General features: G+C 38.9%; 1 protein-coding gene across 4 annotated transcripts; it reads right to left on the minus strand.

The window, feature by feature from the left end:
• Positions 1–1,224: 1,224 nt before the first annotated feature.
• thoc2 (THO complex 2) lies at positions 1,225–23,745 on the minus strand. 4 transcript variants are annotated; one of them, XM_005735587.1, is made up of 39 exons: positions 23,611–23,745; positions 21,057–21,112; positions 20,453–20,544; positions 19,986–20,037; positions 19,800–19,870; positions 19,527–19,648; positions 19,300–19,433; positions 18,510–18,670; positions 18,258–18,350; positions 17,923–18,078; positions 16,843–17,015; positions 16,443–16,638; positions 16,297–16,335; positions 16,032–16,162; positions 14,169–14,270; positions 13,381–13,465; positions 12,738–12,831; positions 12,533–12,613; positions 12,338–12,434; positions 11,892–12,009; positions 11,606–11,785; positions 11,301–11,465; positions 10,711–10,986; positions 10,370–10,511; positions 9,920–10,077; positions 9,393–9,521; positions 9,170–9,301; positions 8,869–9,053; positions 8,082–8,257; positions 7,778–7,880; positions 7,211–7,596; positions 6,851–6,909; positions 5,273–5,308; positions 2,999–3,124; positions 2,794–2,860; positions 2,539–2,684; positions 2,363–2,439; positions 1,553–1,599; positions 1,225–1,461 (listed from the first exon to the last, which is right to left on the minus strand). In XM_005735587.1, exons 1-38 carry the CDS (start codon positions 23,673–23,675, stop codon positions 1,572–1,574), a joined length of 4,689 nt encoding a protein of 1,562 aa, XP_005735644.1. In that variant the 5' UTR covers positions 23,676–23,745; the 3' UTR covers positions 1,225–1,461; positions 1,553–1,571. The 4 variants fall into 4 exon arrangements, 2 of the variants coding, with proteins under 2 accessions (XP_005735644.1, XP_005735645.1); XM_005735588.1 differs by lacking the exon at positions 1,553–1,599 and having other exon boundaries at positions 2,327–2,439; XR_311795.1 differs by lacking the exons at positions 1,225–1,461; positions 1,553–1,599; positions 2,363–2,439; ... (1 more) ...; positions 2,794–2,860; positions 2,999–3,124 and having other exon boundaries at positions 5,811–6,909.
• Between the last annotated feature and the right edge of the window lie 61 nt (positions 23,746–23,806).

A 23,806-nucleotide genomic window follows, 5' to 3' on the forward strand; every position in this document is an offset into this window, starting at 1 on the left:
TCTGCAGATATGTTTTGATTCAGAGATCCTTCACTTGTCCAGCTGGCTAAAAGCTCTTTGAGAATCACATTGTTGGTGCAAATAATTATTTTGTCTTCCAAATTGTGTTCATGGATGGACTAAAAGAAATGCAACAGATGGATGGTGTGCCTAAAGATAAATAGTATCTTTAGGCACACCATCCTTTGACAGCTTTGCTAAGCTGTCTGTTAATGTAGACATATCACTGGTTCATCCCTTGAATTGTACCTTTTTATGCTTAAATGATCAATAGGTCAGTGTGAAGTAGCTTAAAAAATTAAAATCTAAAGTCAATTCTTTATACACTTGACTATTTCAAAGTATAATACTGTAAATTAAGATGTTTGTTTTATCCCCCCCCCCACCCAGCTGAGTGACTGGCTTGCAGATAATCCTCCTTATGCATGTCCTTACATTCATGGCAAAGAAAAGAAGGGAAGATAGACACAATATCAAACTGACACACTAGGAAAACTATTATTTATTGTTTTTGTTGTCGTTTAAAAAAAAGAAAAAGAAAAAAAAAGAGAAAAAGCTTACACTCATTGAGTACAGCAGATAAAATCTCCAAAAGTCATTTTGAAACAGCCGTATTTGGAGTACAGAGTATCAGATTTTGTGTGTGTGATTTTTTTCCTTTACAATTCTACATTTGAATCAACGTCAAACTGACATTTTTATAAATTATGTAAAAACCTGTTTAACACGAGGGGGGAAAAAAACCAAAAACACAAAAGAGCTGTATGGGACATTTAAAAAAAAACAAGAAGTACAGAAATAACATGATGTGAATTTCATGTTACCCTCTTTATTATTGTACACAATATACAAACTGGTTCTTTGTATCATTTTACTCACATCTACCGTCTTACTCGGGTTAAAAGGTGGAGATAAATAAATAAAAGTATCTACGTATCTCAAAAGGATATGAGGTAAGTGAGCATGGAAAGCATGTTAACTCCAATAAAACAAGCAAAAAGCAAAAGCCCGACACTGTACAAAAAAGTAGACATTTTCAAGCATAAGATTATTGAATCTATGACCAGATGCAACCAAGAAATCATTTCATACAGTAACCACATTTCTAATTAGGATAATAACACTGTGATTACGGCAGCATGTTGCGCCCATATCAAATAATAATAATAATAATAATAAACAAAAAACAAACAACAAAACAAAAAACGGATACAAATTCACCAAGAAAAAAAAAAAGTTTCCGCTGGTTTACCGTTGTTTGAAATGGAAAAATAATGAGGTGATCTGTAAGTTTAGATGAGTAGAACTAACAAGACTTGAGGTGGAATTTTTACAAAAAGAAAAAAAGCTAAAAAAGCCAATCAGGCCAAAAAAAAAAAAAAAAGAAGAAGAAGAATATGGGTTAACAACAGATGGAGTTGCAGATGTCTCGCAGATAAAAGCACAGCTTCTCCAGTTCCGCTGCAGCACGTGGATCGAAGAGGAAGAGAACAAACCATGAGACACAGAGCAACGGTTAAAGCCACTTACAAAGAAACTGTATGTGTCTTACCTTCACTAATTAGTGCACATTATCTGTGCTTGTCAGAGGATTTATGAGTACGACTGTTAAGGAAACGGTGAAATGCTCAAAGATGAAACAGCTGCTCATAAAAATGTAGTGACGAGAAAAGTCTTTAACCCCTGGGGGGTCTTAGAAAAATGCATACACTATCGGACCTAGAGCCACAAATCGACCCTAAGACTCCCCAGGGGTTAAAGGTTGTTAAATGAGTGCGTGGCAGTGCTGAGAAAGTCCTCTAAATAATACACCGACAAAAGAAACCCACAACTAACTGCAAGTGTGTGTAAGCCTGCCTGATATGAGGTGTATAAGCAAAGGGACTGGCACACTGGCTCTTTGAAATGTCCATCTAGAAATATGAAGTTGAAGTCACATGATCAGTTTAGACTGGCGCACTGGGCCAGAGGGGAAATAAGCCGACCACTAAATGTTCAAATAAGATGAATCAAACAGTTCAATGCAGAGGTTAAGAGCGCCAGTTAAAAACAAGCCAGCGGGGCTTGGTTGTAAGCGGAAATGTGGCATCTGCTGCAATCCTTATTGGATCTGAGTGTTTGTACGGACACATAATATACTAAAATGAACGTAATTATCCCATAATAGAAAACAAATTCAGTGCCGCGAACAGCTGTAAGTATCTTTGAAACGCTACTTAACTTGATAAAAACTGTATTTGGCTAAATCAGTTAACTCCATCTACACTGGTCGGGATTTACAGTCTGAAATAAAGACGGCAATTTACGAAGAGTTCATTAAAATCACCTTCACACTGAAATGTCGCTTTATATTTAAGGATATTGCTTTTTCTCTTCCTTTCCTCCACTGCTGTCCCTCTTCTCTTTCTTTTCAGACTTCTCTTTGTCATGTCTGGACTCCTGCAGCACAAAAAGAAACAGAAAAAAAAAAGTACCTAATGACAAGAAAGTCCTTTAGTCGACGGCTCAGGAGAGTGCGCGACAGCGACTGAGTCTGACCTTCTTGCCGCCAGAGGACGTCCGCTCGGGTTTCACAGAGTCGGCCTTCTCTTTACTGGATGATTTGGATCTTTTGCTCTTCTCTTTCTCGGCCGACAGCGGGGAGTCACAGGAAGGACTTGTGCTCTTGCTGTTTTTGGAGGCATCTAAGAACAAAATGTTGGCTTATATTAATTTTTATTTTTTGTTGTCCTTGTTTGGCTGAGAGCTCCTTCAGATTTTCTTTAAAAATAAAGACAAAAAACAAACGCTTACTGGTCCCATTCTCATCCTTTCTGCGTTTGGCTTCTTGGCTCGTCTCACGGTCGTTGACAGTGTGGTCCTGATAGACAAATGACATGATTTAATAATAACTAATATTTCAACTATATCCTTGTTGCTACTGCCTCTCCCTCTAATATGAAAACTAAATCTGAAAAAAATCCATTTCACATAGTTGATGAGGCGGTTAGACACTGACTCTCTTTCGCTCTTTCCGCTCTTCTTTCTTCTCTTTGGATCGGCCTTGTGTGTTCTCTGAGTCTTTCTTCTCCATCTCCCTCTCTCTGCTCTTGGACCGGGCAACTGAATTGAAGTTCATGTGGTGCTGGAAGAACAATTACATATGAATAGAACAAAACAACTCAAACAGGCAGCAGTGCCTTTATGTTAAGTGTTGGTATAACTTTAAACATAATACAGCACTGCAGGGGGGGAATATGCCAACAATGGTGGTAAAACAAGTAGAAAAGTATTTACTATTGTACTTTTTCTAATCACTCTACATTGATGACATACTTCCAAATACTGACTGGTATTCAGTCATGTGACACGTGACTACTAACTGTTCAACAAAGAGTTCACAGTGGCTCAGAGTGGGCTGAGATCTGCATTTAGACTAAGGTGGAGTTGTTTGTCATTATGAGAACAACAACGAAAGAGTCCAAAGGAGAAAAACCATCTGTCAACTCATTTAAAGTCAAGTTAGTTTGTGATTTGTTTGTTGCAGTATGACTGACACTCAGTCTGATAGTTCTATTACATAAACCGAAAGGTATGTTTGACACAATATGCAAGGGATTCGCTTTCAGTGAGAGCTATGAAATATACTTTTCAGAGCAGTTTAAAAAGTCTTACACCGTCTTTCAATACAGGATTTACAGCACAAATGTTGATAAAGGGCTTATGAATCTAGATACATAGGCATGCGAACACATCTTATAGTCTTAAGTCAAAGGCTGACATTATAAACATAATACAGGCATCACTGGTGGCCTGCGGCCAACAATGACGTGGATGAGGCAAGTTGATTGGCTAGCAGCTGACCAGGTTTCCACTGGTGGATTAACTTGTGAAGCAAACTGGCTGAAATGTACCATCACTATTAAGTAGTTTTTTCTCATTAACATGTCAATAAAAGTCATTCATAAAAATGTTTGAATAATTTAAATATGAAGAACCCAAAGGTAGCTGCAGTGCCTTTCTAGCAGTGATGCCTGGAGCATGCTGGGGTGAGCCTACAGGGCAGAGCATATCCCACTACATTTAGTTCAGTTATCATTTTTCCACTAATATAGATTTATAATATGAAACAGAAATCCCCTAATAAATTAGTTATAATACATTAGGCTATCAAAGTAATGAAATTACCTTCATTTGAAGTTGGAGGGTAGTCTAATCTACTGGCTCAGAGGCAGAGTAGGAAAAAATGTTATCCTGAACCCTTTATAATGAATAACTATTAATTAATAAAACATAATCTGCGTTGATTAAGTTTTAAGATTCACAGATTCTTTATATTTATGATTAAAAATATAAACCTGTTACAATCAGCTGGAAATGAAGGGACACTTGAGTTTATATCTACTTTGTCTTGATAAAATATTGCTGTCCAACAAGAAATATGGCCCTATAACAGCACATAGTACTCAGTAACTGATGGTTTTCATTATAAAAGTGTACTGTGTAATGCTACATATATTAGTTATAATTTTTTAAGGACACAGCCAGCTGGGACTTCATGTTATTGTCTGGTATTTAATTTGCCCTTGCTGACATAAAAAGAGGTGAACAATCCAGATACTTCAACAAAACCTGAACATAGCAGCATTTTTCATGTTTAACTCACAGGAATAAAACAGACTGTCTGAATCTTGTGCACAAACTCAACAAACTCAAGCAATAGTCATGGTTAAATGTGTTTCTTCAAAAATTATCAGCTTGAATACTAAATCTGGCATGTCGTGTAGGTCAGTTAAGAGATGTGGTAAACTTCAGAAAAAACCTCAAAACCAGGGGCATTACGGTTTGGTATTTGTGGCTTTTTCATGTTTTTTGTTTTTTTAAGGTCTGCAATGACTTTACTTATTATTTAGGCAATGAAGCTAATGATTCTAGCAATTGACTAGAACCATCTTTAAAAAAAAAATACCTTAAAGTTGCTGCTAAAAATCATGAAAATGAATACAAGTCATGTCTAATTCACCTAAATGCAGTCTTTAGCTGATGCAGTCTAGTGTAAGCTACATGCACACTTCTTCCAAGTGGCAGGTGTAGTTTAGCAGGAAAACATTTTCTACATGAAACTGCACATTACAGCTTTGGCAGTTCACACGAGCGACTATTTTTATTTTATTTTTTAAAGTGCGAGAACAAAAGACCGAATCACATGATATCAAACACTTTTTCATGTGAAAAGCTGAAGACGTTTTTGACTTGTGAACAAAAAGCTAGGAATAGAAGAGTTAATTCAAACCTTGGATGTGGACTCCTTGGGTTCGATGCTATTGTCCTGTAGGGATGAATGGAGATGACAGATGAGCTGGGAGGGGGTGGGGGATTGGGAGGAGGTTGTCAGACAGCAGCAGAGAGTTGGAAAAAGGGGTTGGGGAGGTGGGGAGTTGGGGCTGGCCGGACCAACAGCACACTTCTCCCTTGACCTCTGACCTTCAAGGACTAAGGCTTTGACAAGGTTATAACATAGAGGAGAAGTCATCATCTGGAATTGCAATATTTAAAATAGAAAAACCCTGAGCATATATGAAATAACTGCTAGTCTTAATACTACAGACATGTCTGACCTAAAATAGAAGTCCTACACCACAGCTGGTTTTCAATACATCTAAAGTGCAAGTGCTGAAAGTAATGTATGTGTGCGTGTGTGTGTGCGCGCGCGCGTGTGTGTGTGTGTGTGTGTGTGTGTGTGTGTTTGTATATAAATATATAAGACAAATCACTCAATTTCTTATGTGCTTGATTGCATCCCTACATAGGTAACTGTTGCTGTCACTTACAGTTCAGGAATGGAAAAGACACATGGAGCCTATTTCTCTGGTGGAAGGGTAAATTAAAGACCTATCACAAGCTTCCAGTGGTTTGGGCAACGCTCCAGACGATTCAGGCTTCGCCCACTCTCTCCCTCACTGCCTCTCTCTTTGCAGGGGTGGGCTTATTTTCTTCTGTATTTTTGGTAGATTGAAAACTGCAACATTCACATTCTCCGTTGATCTCAGATGCTGGTGGCTCTGGTTTTCGACTCATTGCTTGCCAGGAGGTAGTACAACTGAAGATCCCATTGGCTGGTAAGTCGTAGGGATAGCACTGAAGGGGGGGAGAGGGGGCTCGGCAGGACTGACTGGACTTGCATCTCGTGACGTGCAGACTCCGTGAAGGACGTTTCAACAAGCGGAGGTGGAAGAGGGACTCAGCTGCAGCAGAGGCACTCCTACAGCAGGGAAGATGCTGGACACCATCCATCTTTGTGCTGCATCCGGGGGACGTTGCGGGGTTAGCGAAATATTTCACATCACAAAAAACAGGAACTCTTCACAGCTCAGAAAAAAGGAGGGGGGAAAAAACTCTTGGGCATCATTTCAAGTAGTAAAACACTGCTCCGGGTATGGGGGGGGGGGGAAATTGCCTATGGAGCGCTCTTTATTTGGCAAGCCTTTTTTTTCTTCAGGTGAGTATTATTCTCAAAAACAAAAAAAACAAAAAACTCCACATGGAATATAGAAATGCTTAAAAAATTTCTTTCTTCACAAGGCACACCGATTGCTTTCATTAATATGAAAATAGGTAAATATTTCAATATGAAAATACTCAATATACACAATATTTTCTTGGCTAAGTCCTTGAGGAGATCTCTCCCAATTCTGCAAAATATCATGCGTATGTCCATGGAATGCTTTCCAACTCCCATGGCTATGGTTGGGATTTCCGTGTGCGACAATTCTCCTTTGTTGATCTTCTGGGCTGCTGGAATGTGCAACGGCAGGGAACGCTCCGGCAGATAGAGAAGAAACTGGCACAGCCTTCCTCAAGCCATACTAACCTTAACAGACGAGGAGTGGGACGGGGAAGCGTGACTGTCGAGCTTTCGTCTTTTGTGATCTGAGAGAGACAAGCCGAGCGACACTGGTGTTAATTTGTGCATTAGTGCCATCCATTTAATGTCTTACAAACATGCTACAAAAGGTAAGAAAATGCTGAATCTAAATATTTAATTTTACTTAAGTGAATTCATGTGATTTACAAATGTAAAGCATGTCAGCATCCAAGTGGACAAACTGTCGCAGAAGTAGAAGAATAAATGAGATGAAGTGTACGGACCTCGTAAGAGGCCTGACAGAGAAGTCAAAATGTTACGGCACACTTTCATGAGCAGTCTAACACCACTGGAACGGCTTCTTACCCCTCTCAGATTCAGCCGACTCAGATCTGGGACCTGGTGACTTGAGGGACCCGGCCACAGCACTCCTGTCTCCTTTCTCCTTGCTCTTGGCCTCCTTGACAGCATCACGCTCCCTGGACGGTTCCATGGGCTCCCCGTTCCCGGCTTTGACCTTGTCGTCTTTTCCACTCTTCTCCTCTGGCTTCACTTTCTCCCTGTCTGCCTTCGGGGTCTTCTCCTTACCCTCTCGCACCACCCGCTCCTCTTTCCCTGCCCTCTCATCTCTCTGCTTTTCCCGACGGTTCTCCGCCTTTGCCTCTGGTGTGCTGCCGGGTGTCTTTTCTTTTTTCTCTTTTTTCTCCTTCCCACTCTTCTCTTTGTCGTCCCGTTCTTTAACGGCTTTGGTGCTGCGGAGACATTTTTCCTTTTCAAAACCATTTCATTGAAAATGCTTCACAGAGAAATCTTCTGAATCCAACACTCAATTATATTTTATTTATACATTGCTGTATCACAAAACAAACTGCACACACTTTCAGCAGCCGATGAAACTGGTGGATTTTTTAAAGCTTTGTTTTATTCTCCTACCTGTTGAGAGCACCGTTGCCATTGCTGGTGGTCACTTTGGCTGCTGCACTGTTGGCTTTGTTCACTGGCTTAGTGGTCCCCTGAGATTTATCCTTGGCCCGATCTGCCCAAAATAAATAAATAAATAAATAGTCGGACAGGGTTTATTAAAATTACGGGCTTTCATATTGGAACTGAAGCACTGAGTGTTTATGCTGCATCATTGTGGGAAAATAGTAATATAGACATACACAACAAAGAATTTAGTGTTTGTCAGATTAAAGAGAAAGGTGGTAGGTGTCACACTTTAAAATCCTTCACTCACCACCATCCTCTGAAGTCCCCTCCTCGGTCTTGCTTGTGTTAGTGGCAGGCTTGCCTGTGCTGCCGGGGCCGTTCTGTTGACTGGCAGGTGTGGCGCTGCGTGCTGGCTGCTCTTTGTGATGAAACTCATTCTCAGGGACCATGTGCACCTTCTGGCTTTTCAAGCGACCTGAATAACTGTAAGACGCATAAAGGGTTTGCAACAGCAGAGACAAAACTTCTAAAAGAACTTCTCAGTGTCACGCAGTGCAAGAATTAAACTTTTAGAAAGGGGTAAATATCAGGTAAAATAAAAAAAATAAGCCCCATTGTATATGTCTAATCATAGATTGCGTGCACACACACACACACACACACACACACACGTATGTGCTGATCCATATCCAATACCCAACACAATTCTTTCCTATACACAGTGAAAACGTTCACGGAACAACATTCACTGCATATAGGATTTTTACTCAAATGTTTATAGAAATCCAGGTTCTGTCCTGTCTGCATACTTAAAACAATGGACTTGCTTTGTAGCTTTAATGGGTCAGTGGCATTAGGTTCTTCCAATTAAAAGTCACCTTACCACCTATTAAAAGGCTCAATTATCAACACTTAACAACTATCTCCACTCTAGGGCTAAAAACCAAGTGCACCAACCCATATTTTAACATAATCATCTCAGCTACAGATACAAGCTCCCACTCCTACATGTCTGATAAGAGTTCATAACCCCACTTCACGCGATAGATGTTAACTATAAGCTCCACATAGAGCTGATCAGCACACAATGTTACCCCATTGCTAAGGCATAGAGGTCTGGTCGCTTATCCTTCTCTTCAAGGCAGATCTTGTGGACACGGCACTCTAGTGCTTGGCCCAGGTTCAGGACCTTCGGGTAGCAGGGCAGGATCTTGGTAAGTACTATTAAAATGTTCCTGATGTGCGTGTAATCTCCTGTTTCCAAGCAGTGAACGGATGCCTGGTTGGGGGAGAAAGAAAGGGTGAGATCATGGTTAAACACACACCATTAAGAGCAATGCTTAAAATCATTTGGACTGAATATAATAGAAGAGTAATGGTGAACAGACAACTCACTTTAGTCAGCATGTAATGCCATTTATGAACCACATGGCGGAAGTTTTCATAATCTAGCTGATCTGCTTTGTTTCCTCCATCAAAGCCTGTGGCTCTGAAGATGGTGAGGAAGCCGGGATAATTGGCACACTCCTACGACCGCACAAAAACAAGAAAGATTCACATCCAGCTCAACACGCAGCAGAAATTTTTCCAGGTACACAGAACATGTAGACATGGACACCTTCTCATAGATGGCACGGTCGCTGTGCCAGCGGGTCACCGTCTCCAACATGCAGCAGAGGAAGCGTCCATAGCGGTGAGACTCATTCTCCGTACAACTGGCCACAGTATAAATGATAGCAGAGAACACCTGCCAAGGGCACAGTGGACAGATTTTACTTAACGACTGAGGCAGCATGATCTATACATTATAATGTGCATGTATATTATTGGAAAATAAGGGGCAGTGCCCACACAAATTATGGTAAGTGTTCAAGCTTTTATGCTAATCATCATTCAGCTGAACCTTCTTAGTATATCACTTCAACCTAAAATGATTCACTTGAATGGTTGAAGAACCACTCAATGATAAAGACTTTTTATTTTAATGGATTATTTCTACTCCTTCTCTTCTGCAGAGCGGGATGAATTAGAGCCTAGTTTATTAATCACATTATGAATATTTATTATTTTTCTTTCTAAAGCACTTTGGCTTTAAGAAGCTCTAAAAGTGGAGGTTAAATATTGTTGTCATGCGCAACCTCTTACCCGGTCGTAGCACAGTAGGGTGCAGAAGTTGGGAGTCTTCTGCTGATGGACAAGCTCAACGAATCGGGCACAGTACACCGCGTCGATGGATGAGAAGATGCAGCGAGGGAACAGGCAGAGCTGCAGGAACTTTGTTATGGTCTCATTTTTTGTGGATTCTGTCAGTAAGCATTTAGATTTGTGTTGGAAAAACAATGGACATTATATCTTCTCTCATGAATGATCCCATTACATCAGCTTTATTCCCCATTATTACATTAACTGACAGCCATGCAGCTGCTGGATGTTTGCTTAGCGAGAAATGCTTGTAAATAATGCAGCAGAATTTATATTTATAGCTTTCTCTTTGGGTCAAAAGAAAATTGATGCACTACTTTCTTTTCTTATTTAGAAAGACTGTGCACAAGCTGACTAAGATACATCAATACCACCAAACATTAAATCACTTACTGGCCAATAACCAGTTGTCTTTCTCCAGTTTGAGGCGGTGTAGAACTCTTTGGACATGCTCCAGCTGCTTCTTCTCCTCCTCCTGTAGTTTTTCCTGCAGTGCAGTGCAGCGTTCCTTCTCCTTCTTTTTCTTATTCAAGGGCTACATTGGAAATAAATCAAACAAAAAACAGTTAAATAAATACACCCAATTACTGATCACAATCATTTTACAAGTACTTCACACAGATATTATCTTAGTCCTTAGACTTTAGAAATGACACTGATTAAAATCAAAAACATCATTTCTGTAATAAATCTGCAATCTGCTGTCCAGCAACAACTCTCAAAAAGCTACTCACTATCTCAGGGTTCTCCTCGATTTGCTTGATCTGCGCCTTGAGCTTATTGACCTCACGCTCGTAGGCAGCATGTGGCACGGCCAAGTCGTACATGGTGAGGGACCAGAAGGTGGCGTAGAACTGAGGGCGGAGATCATCCCAGACCCTGGCTGGATGGAGCGATACCACAGCTTCATGCACCGGTGTCATCACCTGTTCGCAGGCCGCCACATACTTGTGCACCTTCTGCTGCTGCCGATTACCTTTTTCTGACTTCTTCAACTCATCATACTTAGACTGCATGAAGAGAGCATGAAGTTAAAGGACCCTGAATTTTTTCAAGTTAATAAACAATATCCATTTTAAGCAATTCAAGCAAAAAAACTAAACTAAACTTGTGAAGAGACAGATATACCATAAAGTCTTAAAACTTCAAACTTAAACAACAAAGTTACTTTTTAAAATATTTCCATTTTATTCATAAGACTCGAGTTCAGTCAGTTTTCAAACCCACTTTTTGAAATCTTTGTTTCAATGAGGGAAATCAAGTCCATAAGGACTGAGACAATTCAAAGGCAGTATGTTGAAAAAAATTAGAGTGATCTACTCACCAGTATCTGATGGGCATACATTGGCCTAGACAAGAAGAATGCAGCGTCATGTGGAGTGTGGAACTGGTTACAAAGGATGTCAATAGAGGGAACCCGCTTGATGTAGTCTTCCGTGCTGAGGTTGGAGGCCAGAAAACCACCAAACTGCACTAGTGTGTCATGACACTGCAGGAAGTAAATTATTAATTATATATAGGAACAAATAAAACATAGTCTCTTAAGTTTTTGTTGTTAGATGTGTTTCAATTTAGTTGTCAAATGCAAGGTCAGTCAACTGTTTAATTTTACTGTGAGAGGGTGAGTACCTGGTCATACAGATGTCCAACAAGTTTAAGATGTTTCTCTCCACCCTCCAAGAAAACCACGCCGTTTCGTTGCTGGGCCATGAGTAAACACAGCGGTAGTGCTAGTTCGTGATCCAGAAGCACCTCCTTCAGACGCTGAGACGACTTTTTAGTGTTTCTGATCTGGCCGAAGTATCCACCCTGCAAAGAGAATCAGACTCATAATCCGTGTACCTGCGCTGAGATTAAAACAACGGGCTCAAGAAATCTTACAGCTCTTTCTAACGAGACTGCATTAGTCTCATACCTCGGCTTTGAGTTGCTCGCCTCCCGTCATGGCTTCTAACTGTTCCGAGGTCATCTCATCGGTGATCTCAATGCCAGCCATTTTCTGCACCACTTCTTTCAAGATCAACAGGTCAAAACTGCAGTAAAAAGAGTGAAGTTGCTCATATGTTTAAATAAGAAACATATAAAGCAAAGTAGACAATGACCGCCAAAAACAACCACATGCTCATCTCCTTAAAGACATTTTATGATATTTTTAAAAGTGGGATTAATTAAATCTTTTCTGATTTCTCAGTAGTGATATTACAAGTTGTACAGCAAGTATGTATCTTTTATTATTTGAAATGATTATTAAAAAATATTTTATCAGGCAAAGTAATATGAAAGAAAAAAAATCCAATGGTCCTTGGACTCGCAAGTTAGTAATTCTATGCCGTCTCTGCTAAACAGTTTGTAACCACTCACCTTTTCCCTGCTTTTAGTTGATTGGTGACATATTGAAGGAGGCCAGCCAGCTCAATCGGGTACTTTCTGAACACAGCTCCACACAGACTTGCCAGGCCTTGGCGTATCAGAAGAACAGGTGTTTGTTAGATATTCATTAAAATATCAAACAATTTCTTTTCTTTTTCATGCAAATGAAACCGTGAAGCCACTCACTCTGAAGCCACGAGGAGATGGTAGTGTCATCGTGCTTCATCTTTTCCTTCTCAGGATTGGCCAGAGCCTCAATTATGCAATCTGAAGACAGAGTTAAAAGGAACAACACAGACGGACAACTCCCTCACAACTCAGAAACGCACACACACTTGTTAACAAACTGAAAAAAGGACAAAAAAAAGAGAAAAAAAAAAGTGTAGGATACAGGCCAAGACATCGTAGTTGAGGGATGTGAGGTATTTCAGGGAGTCGACCACGGGGCTGATGAGGTTGTCGTACCATTGGATCTGAGACAGGATCTGCCATAAAACAACAAAGGAGGGGGATGAAAAATGACATTACACATTACACCACACCTTATAGCATTTGTCACATATAAAAAATAAAAAAAACTGTGTCTGCACACTGAAACAGATGAGATGCTCATTTGAGCAGTCTTATATTGTGAGGTGCACTGATTTGTTAAAATCAGTCTCCCAGATGCAGAACAAAATGTCCTACTGATGTGTATGAACAAATTTCATTCAAAACATTTTGCTTTTTTCCATGCAAACATTTCCTGCCATTTAGTTTTTGCCAAGTGACTATAAATTTGGTTAATGGATGTAGAATTTGCAAGCAGGACGCTAGACATGAGCAATTCCTCGAAACCATGTAATCGGAAACCAAGCCTGCTGTAGGACACAGAGAGAAATCTTACTGGCAACTGTATGGAATAGAAAAGAAAAAAAGGTGCCACATGTCTAGAGAAGTATTTCTTTACGGCCATAAAAATGCAGGATTGGTTGCTCTTTGTAGTTTGTGGACACACACAGTAAAATAAAATAATTGCAATAAAAGGGACTTACATAATCAAAGAGGATGGTGGGATTACTATGGCTCAGTTTTCCAATCTGCCTTCCAGATTGTTTCACGTTCTCTTTGGTCAACCGTCTGAAGAGTGGAGCAAAAAAAAAAAAAAAAAAAAAAGGAAAAGAAAGGGAGGACAGGGGAGAGAAAAGACTTAATAACACAAGACGACACAAAGAGCACTGTGAGCAAAAACTATCACTTCTATAAGTTTCAAAGCAGTTGGAAAATGTTCTTACGGTTGTCATCTTAAAATAAGAGAACTGTTACTATTTTTTCCCCAGTAGCAGGACAGTGTTAGGATAATTACTTGCCCAGCATCAAAAGTAAGTCCCCCTTTAGCTACAACATCCTCATGTTTAACTGTGCTTAAAACAAAAGCTTCACTTGAAGTGGTTAACTAAAAACCAAACAAATCTCTGCATTTCTATTAAATGTCCAACTTGAATAATAATACTATTACTACGAATAATAACAACAACATTTTTTAAATTCCACAATTGCTTTTTAAGACTAAACACACACACACACACACACACACACACACACACACACACACACTAAACTTTCATTTGCTACTGCTCGTTTAGTGTCATGCAACGATAACAGTGATTAATATTCAACTATTATCCAAAATTTGTTCCTGAGTTTAGTAATGTACCACACATCATTGAAAGGTAATATGAAATTGGAAGATTTCAGACAAAAGATTGATCAACACTTGAAGATTCAACAATATTAGATGTTGAAAAGATGATCCAAAGGCACAGAAAAACATTTTACTTACTTCATGATGTATTTGGCCCTATCCACGGTCTGAGCTTTGACTTTAACCAATAATGGATGGCTGGAATATGTCTCATTCTTCCATTGCCCATATAACCGATACCTTAGAGAACACATAATGAGAAAGCAAAGGTAAAAACTTAAAAACACCTGTAAGAATGGCAGTGTATGACATATTAAGAATCTACAATTTCACATCTATAAGAACTCAGACTAGAGCAGGGCGATATGACCAAAAATATTTATCACAATATACATTTGAAAATCTGCAATAACGATATAACTGACGATATAATTGACACTAGACAAAATACTTTACAACTCCACAACTTTATTAGTGCAAAAAACCCATCAATGTATTTTCACTTAAACAAGCAGCTGGTTTTTTTTTTTGTATGTTTTTTTTAATCTGCATCAAAGTTATATAAAGATTTAACAGTGCAAATGTAAATTCCTTGCTGACAGTTTAACCAAAAGGCATTTCCAGTGGAAATTGGCCGACATATTCTCAGCATAACCATGTATAATATCCACAAAAGAGGTTATACACACATAATACAGTAATATTATGTTGAAGCACAGTGCGTATCACTCCGCGAGGCGCCTGCCTACGATAGCCGTAATGCTCCGACAATCCATCAAGCGCTGCGGCTTCGTAGCTTAGCAAGGTCGTACTAAAACATTTGACAGATTTTCGAGCGCCGTGCACATAAAATCGTTTCGAGGTCAGTAAACACAACCAGAATTCAAACATAAGGCACACGGGATTATAAGGGGCACTGTCGATTTTCAGAAAAATCAAAGGATTGATTTTAAGTGTGCCGTATTTTCCAAACAACACGGTAATAACGACGGCCCGCTAGCATGCACTACCAAAAATAGTGCTTTGTTGTGTATCTGACGGACGAAAGCTAAACCAGTTCCACACCACTGAAGCTGCAGCATTTTTACAAACCAGTTCTGGTTCATCGTTTCATTCAACGATCCGCTTTCGCCCTTCTCATTCTGCGTCGCCGCCATGCTTTTTCCGCCATGTGCGTATGAAAACAAAGGCACTGCGCATGCACGTTTTACCCATATTCTATCGCGATATTTTCTTATCGTTGCCCAACATTATATCGGTATTACCGTTAAAGGTATGATATGGCCCAGCCCTAACTCAGACCACGCTTTCAAGGGAGTTAAGTTCATTAAACTTGCAGTTCAGAGCAGTTTAGGAATTTTCTTATGCACCTTATTTGCTCTTGTCAAGACAGCAACGTGAATGTCTAATTTGTATCACATGCTTCACAAAATTAAACCAATAATTAACAGTGTCATTTTTGAAATAATAACACTAATAAATTTTTTTTAAATGCATCTGCACATTAGTACTATGACAACCCCACTGGCAAATGAGCTACAGTACCTGCCCATTTGTAGTATACAGGAAATAATTTATTTTGACACTGTCAAGACAGATCAGTATGCAGAAACTTTCATACGTAATCTACAAGTTTGTATTATCATCTGACAAACTGACATGTACAACCAGAAGTAAAACAAATCCTCTGGGAATATGGAGCATCAGTGCCTATCAGCGCTGTGTGAAAATGTCCCATCAAAGGCTCTAAAAATAAAATTCTTGCACTGCTTAGAGGAATAGAAAAGTATATTGCACATAGAGCCACGAATCTCACTTTGCATAACCAAGCATTGTTTGAAGAACTGAGTGTGACTGTGTGTGGTAGTTGTTCTTTGGCAGCTAGTATACACCATCCTTGAGCGACGCCTGAGGGTTTACGAACCAACAATTACACAGCACCACATGCGGTGAGTGATACTATGGTGCAGCAAATGAGTGTGAGTCTGTGCGTGTCCTTACCTATGCTGGTAGGGAAAGAGTTTGAAGAGACCCCACAGCTCCTCAGACATGCAAGCATTGCACTCCATCAGAGAGAGTGACGGGAGTAGCACCTGGTCTGCAATACTCAGGAAACAGCTCAACAGTGTGTCCTACAATGAAGATACCATTAACATGAATAAGCTTCTCAAAGTTACATAAACTAAAAATTAACCCATTAAATATAGATAAATAAATAAATAAATCAGTGTTTCTATAGGTAACAACCATGTGACTTTATGCTCACCATTTTGTCTTTCACCTCAGGCCTGTTATCACTTTGGTACTGAGACAAAACAAAACAAAACAAGAAAAACACAGAATAGCAGTCACAATTAGATGAAGGCTGCATTGCAGATGTGGAAAGCAAATAGAGGGTGGTTTGTGGTGTACCTCTTTCATGAATGCCTTGCCAAGACGCACAATCTTGGCAAAGAGGATAGGGTCATGGGAGAGGTGAGGGCCCAGGTAGCAGAGCATGCTGAATGTGTCCCTCCTTAGGTCCTCAAAGCTCTCTGCAGGCTGAGGGGCCCGCTTGCTCCTTAGTGGGTGCATTACACATCCTCTTGCCCCTTTAGGAACACCAGCCCTAAAAAAATACAGAGGAGCATATCAAAGTTTGTGTTTAATTTCAGATTTTTCCCCAAATCAGTTCTCCATGTCCCATGTCCTAGTGGGCTTGTACATATAAAACTGAGAAAAATTCAAACCAGCTGTAAAATAAGATGTACTTGTGCATTCTTTTGGCTCTGACTACACATGGTGTGCAGTAAATGAAACATGAAATCAGCACCTTCTGTAAAGAGGCTCCACAGTCAGGTGCACAAGCTGGCAGAGTGCCAGCGCGATGGCCTTGTGAGAAGTGGCATAGAAGGAAGGCATCTGGTCCATAATACTCTGGGCATGGTGCCAGTCTCCGATCCTGAGCAGCGCTTCCAACAGACCAAGCTTCTGGTTATCAGGTGGCTGTAAGCACAAAAAAATAAGAGCAACTAAGTGTCTGTCTATTGTTAAATATGCCAACGTCCAGTAACATTCACTAATGTAATTAAAGCAGACGCAAGAACTAAGCACAGCTGCTGTCACAAAACAAACTGACAAAGAGGCTGCACTAAGATGTTAGTGCCTTCAGTTGCACACCATACTTCTTGCCTCTTTATTTGCTGGCATCAATTGTTCTCTAGCCTACACCGTCACACACTGAATCAATGCTTTTGTTTGGAGAAAGTCAGAATTTTATATTTTAGAAATCAAAAAATAAGAACATTCGTTTGGAAACTGATATTTTGACATCTCTTTTATCCATAACTATCAAACTTGTTAGTACAGTAAGGTTCCAAATTTTTTTCTACTAAGGAACCCTTTAATGATTAAAAAAAGCAATTTATACAATAAAATTAGATTTTTTATGTTATTCTCTTAGCAAAGTTACTCTATTTCAATCCAGTGAACTACAACAAAGCTTAAAACTGAGTAGAATAAAACGCTTTAACTGAAAAAAAAAAACAACTCAACTTAAAACTAAAATAATAATAATAATGTGAACTTTAAGAACTACTAAAATAAAAACATTTTTGCAATGTTCTGAACTTCAGTGTTCTGTAAGACACTGTCTGCATCATAATAACAAAAACACTCAAAATAATAAAAACCAAACTTAAAAAGGAACAGTTTAAACAATAAAAAAAACGAAACTAAAATCTCAAAACTCACTCTGGAAAGTAAATGAAGTAAAACTAAGTAAAATACACAACTATAGTAATTCTGCTCCAAGTAGACAGTTCTGCTACAGTTCCTTTTTGTATTGCATCACTTCCATCCATCCTGAACAGACCTGCATGCAACCGTAATAAGAAAAAAAAACCTTCATCACCTTGTCATTTTTCTCCTCTTCCTTCTCTTTGTCTTTTTCTTTGTCCTCACTTTTCTCAGAGGGCAACACAACCATGACCAGCTTGCGAGCTATCTGCTTTGCCTCTGAGATGTCTCGTTTGTGCTCCTCTATGATGGCGGCATCTAGTGGCATAAGCTGGGAAAGCACAAAAACAAAACAAAAATTCAGTCTAGAGGCGATGCTTTGTCCACAAGAGTCACAATTAACATATTTGAACTAACAGTAAATTTAGGCATATATGATCCATAAGCCTAGATTTAGTTGATGTTATAACTAATGTAGTAATTAGCTGGATTTGCAGGTCTCTTCCTTACATGTACGTAAAGATCTTCCAGCTCTATCAGGTTATAGTGAAGGAGAGCAGCAGCAATGTGGTAAAGTGACTTTGGGGTTTCCTCATTGGGCTCCTGAAAAAGAACATAAATCAACAAAGAAAACAGAAGTGATAAATATGATTCAGAGATTACAATTATAGGAGACATTTTAAAACACAGGTTATAACTTTGAGGTCATTTACTATACTGCTAGACACAGTCTGGCTTCTTTTATTTTTATGATGTTCTCACCTGGTAGAATTTGAACTTAAAGCCCAGGATGTGGCAAAGGGTGAGAGGCTCACACATGTAAGACTTGATGAGGGACAGGAAGAACTCATCTTGGTCAGATCGACTCTCATACACCTCCAGAATTATGTCCAATACTCGGTTGGGGTCTAGGTTGAAACATCCTGCAGGCAAAATAATCAGGAAAACTAAGCAGCCAAAAAGGAGAACTTAAAACAGCTAGTCCACAAATTCTGCTGCTATAATGCAAGGTTAACACAGAACAGCAGAGCCACCGGACCTCCTTGTGGTAGGGGACAAGGATACAGGTTTTTATTTTTAGGTCACCCCTCTGTATCTGAACTGCCTTGTAATACTATTCCTTTGATCTCAGACTGATGAAATCCAATATTGTTAATTTATCATACACTAAAGTAACCACACATTCAATTTAAAATCATCACTATCCTGATGCATAATATGTGGTAGAGACACTGAAGAACATTAATAAAAAGTACTGAGTTTATAAAGTCTGGTTAACAAAACTGATGCTGAAAACAAAGAGCCACGACACTGAATAATGGCAAGAAAGTGTGATTTTTCAAAGCATTTTACAGTGAAGCAGACCTTAGATCATTTGGATTTTAAATGTAATTACTTTATTATTTAATCCTATTAGACAACAGGAAAACATAATCTCTCCAGCCATGGCTATCAGTGACAGAGAGAGAGATAAAAACACCCTGAAGAAGTGTGTAAACGATAACAGAAGCACCATGTGTGAAGCAGTGACAATGAAAAAGTAGTTTGTTACCTATGAGGGATTTGATGCTCTCCAGAACAATATGGCTGGTAATATTCCCCGACAGGTCTTGGCCTAGCTCAGTGATTAGTTTGGCGTAGCCCTCGTTCTCCTCTCTTAGCAGGTTAAACTTTTGCTGTTTGTAACTGAAAAGAAAAAAAGAAATGTTACACAAATCTTGAAAGGACTTATGAAGCACCTTATCTATGCCTACATCTTTATCACATTTCTATACTTACAATAGTTTAGTCTTGATTTTAACAATTTTCTGATTGAACTGATGGGCTTGTTTTATAAGTCCAAGGGACTCGAGAGTTTCTGGATCCAGCCTCTCTTTCAGAATGGCTTCAGGGACACAAAACTGGGGGGGAAACAAATTTTTAAAAAAGAGGCAAGTAATTAGTTCATTTTAGTACGTTATTAGAGACACGACAGTCAGTAAGGCCTCTATAAATTTAAATAGAAAGTGGCATACAATTTGTTCTATCAGCTGATAAGAAAGTAATACTTACCAAACATGCTCCGACCAGCTGTGTGTAATGGTCACGTTTGTTTTTTTCTTCCAGTGCACTAGTCTCTAAATCTGTGAAAGTAAGCAAACATTAAAAACAAACAATAAAAACATATCAAATCAGATAATGTCGTCATAGTACTAAAACAAACAATCAAACAAACAAACTCAGAACCAGAAAAGTTACCTAGTATACTGAACACATCTGCTAAAACTGATGGCATGTCTTCTCGGAGTTCCTGAAAACAAACCAAAACAAAAGATAAGTAAAAATGTTTAAGGCTTGGCAAAATCTATTGTTACGAGGTACAAAGAAGCTCTAACAACACAACTCCTGTGAGTGGGTAGATTTTGTTTCTTTAGTATCTGTAATTTACCATCATATCTTTAAACAGACGTATAATTACACAGAAATACTGAACAGATTATGTGCCAAAATAAAACGATAGTGTTTATACACCTGACATACAGAACTTTATACATAAAAACAAAATTTGAGATGTATTGCTACTGGGTTAATAATGTTAAACCATGAGGTGGTAATAAGACCCCCCCCGCCCCAAAAAAAGAAAAACACACAAAACAAAAAAAAAGCCCAACAACAACAACAACAACAACCTTGAGGTAAAAACAACAAGCTAAAAACACATGTACCATCATGTCCCCAAGGACGCTGGTGACAAGATCCAACTTGAGGTTCCCCTGTACAACTTGCCAGCAGAGCTCATATAAGGCAGTCTGTATGTCTGTAGGGGTAACAGATAAAAGCACACGCAAAGTTTTACGTAATACTAAAATAAAAAAAGTAACTGAGAAATAATTCATAACATAAACTAAAACATCAAAGATTAGTGTAAGTGATTCAATGCAGTTGAATAAACAAGGAAAGTATTTCCTTTACTGTCACAACGTGATAGTAAAATTTGTCCTTTTGGACATAAAATCACTTGATTACAGTGTTATCTGAAATTTTGTGACATGTGTCAGCACACACACCAAACAGAAATCTCCACATGGGCTGCTTAGTTCCCTTCTACCTTCCAGCCATTGTTACACGTGGATAGTACCGTGTTTCATTGATTTTATTTTTTTAAATCTACCTATTATTTAAATTTAAATAATTTTAAACCTTTTGCATTCATTTTGGAAACTATGAAAATTCCCAAGGTGGACGTGTGTACATGAGGAGCAAGCTAAAATACAGTGACAGATGCATACAAGAAGAGTATTAAAGGAACGAGGGTCACACTCAACTCACCTTTAATTTCACTTCCATGATCTGCTTTCTCTGTAAGGTCTTTGCAGAGTTGTACACTATGAAGTAATGAGAGAATTCTTTTTTAGATTAAACTAGGATACATAAACATGATGATGAAAACCCTTATAAAGCTCAATGAACGAACCAGGATGCATGAAAACTTATTTAAATCCGTTTGTTCAGTGCCAACAATTTCTACATAACATTATTCTTGTAATATCCCGTTCACTTCCTCCAAGTTATATTTCTAAACCACATAACACTATACCTTTATTTACACCATAATCCAGTCTTAACATTACACCACAAAAAGCTTTAGGTTTATCCTAATTATCAATGTAGTAGCTCAAGAAATATTATATTACCTACATTGTCACTACACGAGTATTTTTGCTGAAACTGCTGTGTTTGTATATAACAATAGCACTGGCTCTTATGTTTGCTGGATTGATTACTGACTGAATCTTTGGGCGGGACAACCCTTACCTTCTCTGTTGCCAAACGCTCGCACAGATTTATAGTTAGTATTTACTGAGTGCCATGTTTCTCCCTCTTAAATTGACTGTGATAGCTTAGCTGGTGGATTGAAAGACTTAACGGTTCACCCAGTTGACAGCTTGACTGGTCTTAAAATATCAGAAGTAGTGATGACAAAGGCAGACTAATAGAGCACGTTCTGCCAGGCACATCCCATTTATTAAAAGGTACAATTACACACACTGGAGCACACTAGCTCCTTTCCTCTGTAAGAAACGCAGCACAGTCCATCAGCTTAACTGTTAGTGATAACAGCTTGTCAGGTGCTAAACACACTGTGAACAAGAAATGCAAATGCTACAAAAAGTCAAAGTTACAGCAAGCGGACACCTTGGATTGCCAGAGCCTGTAAGGTCAAATGTGCAAAGCTGCTATTTGTATAATGAGGCTAACACAACATTTTCACCACTTTAAGCTAAACCCTGGTCTCTGGGACTGGTTAATTGCAACTCACCTGGCATAACTAAATAATATATTTTAAAAAAAAGTAGATCCAGATGTCCACAATGTTTTATATCAATGAATTATATGGCTTAAAAATATTGGTTACGTAATAACAATGTGATACTTATCAACATGAAAACCACATTTTCATTTGCTGCCTGTCATTACAGAGGATGGCATCTCACTGTGCTGCCAAATCACACTTTCACTGCAATGTACTCAGCTTTGCTATAACGGGTAATTTGCCTTGATGGAAATACTTTAATAGTTACCCCGTAGTTGCAACTGTTTGGCACAATTTCCAGTTAAAGTACTATCAGTTATTGACACAAGATAGTGGAACGAGAGTTTGAGTTGGTGCATCCCACTGCAGGCCTTTCTTAAATATGCAAGGCCTACAGCACATAATCGTAGCTAGTACTGTGGATGAGCCTATTGTGTCTCAGCTCACAGGCGATGGCAGTACTCAACATTAATGCGTGAAATTATTATTCACGCAACGTTTTTCTTGTATTTTTTGTTCTGAAGAAACTAATTTTAAGATAACAGTCGCCGTACATCAAGGTGTTGGGAGAGGCTTTTACAGTACTGCTTAAATTATTAAGTTTAACATGTAATGTTAGTGATAAAGTTGACTCTGATAATCGAGATGTCTTTATACAGTACCAAGCGCACAGATGTGCATCAATGAATAACCTTGGCTATGTCCACAGTCTCTATGCAAACCTTACAGCGACTATCCTACACCAATATCTAGGTGAAATTAACGCCAGCTAAGAAAAGTATGACGTTAGCTGTAGCTAGGTTAACATTATGATTAAAATATTCATCTCCTAAAATATATATCGTCAAATGATACGTTTTGTTAAACTGAATCAAAAAGCGTCATCTTTATTCTTCCAGGCTTACCCGACTAAACATTAAAGCATACGAAAAGGAATTCAACAAAACAATTACTGTAGCTAACGTTACGGCTAATCTGCTAAAGCGTTTTGTCAATGTCCGTTGTTTTCCCTCCACACGATTATTTAGTGTTAAGGTTTATAACAGGCTGCCCAAGGGGTTTTCTCGCCAGCTAATACTCGGTTGTCTGCTCGAAGTTGATAACTGCTAATTCCTTGAACTTTGGAAGTACATTTATTCCAGTTTACTAGATAGTGCGATATCGAAGCAACAGAAGAGTATGCTATGTGTATGCTAGCTCGCTTAGCGTTAACAGCCATAGTGTTTACACATTGACGGCGAATCAAATGGGAGCGTAAAGCTAGCCTTACTGCTAGCAGACAGCATTAGCTTCCACGGTGACGTTCAAAGCCATTGACGTCTTCTTTTCACAAGTCTAACAAATTAACTGTATTCAGTACTCAGGAACTAAATTACATGTATTGTTTTTTTTTAAGTAAGTGACACTTGTAAGCCACTTTAAATTTTAGCTGCTTGGCTCAAGCTAACACACCTAAAGACCGGCCTTATATTTGAATGCTAGCTACGTCATTCTCGATAGTTTTTATTCGTAAACAACGGGTAAAAAGATGCAAAATTCAACACTGCCTTGAAATTCAGATGCACTCACAACTCATGTTTTCCTGTTTTTTCCCAGTTTTTGATCCATTCACTAGGAAGGGTAAGTGTCGCCATCTTCCATGCACACAGCCCGGATGTCTAGTTTATCATCATGGCACACACAGGGTCAAATGTGGTGGTTAGCCGCCGCTGCTAGATCACTGGTGCATTGTGGGACATCGACAGCTGTGCGTCCGAGGTTTTCG

This window comes from Pundamilia nyererei, unplaced genomic scaffold (assembly GCF_000239375.1).
Source record: "Pundamilia nyererei isolate P.nyererei 1_Seehausen unplaced genomic scaffold, PunNye1.0 scaffold00064, whole genome shotgun sequence".
In the NCBI taxonomy this organism is placed as follows: domain Eukaryota; kingdom Metazoa; phylum Chordata; class Actinopteri; order Cichliformes; family Cichlidae; genus Pundamilia; species Pundamilia nyererei.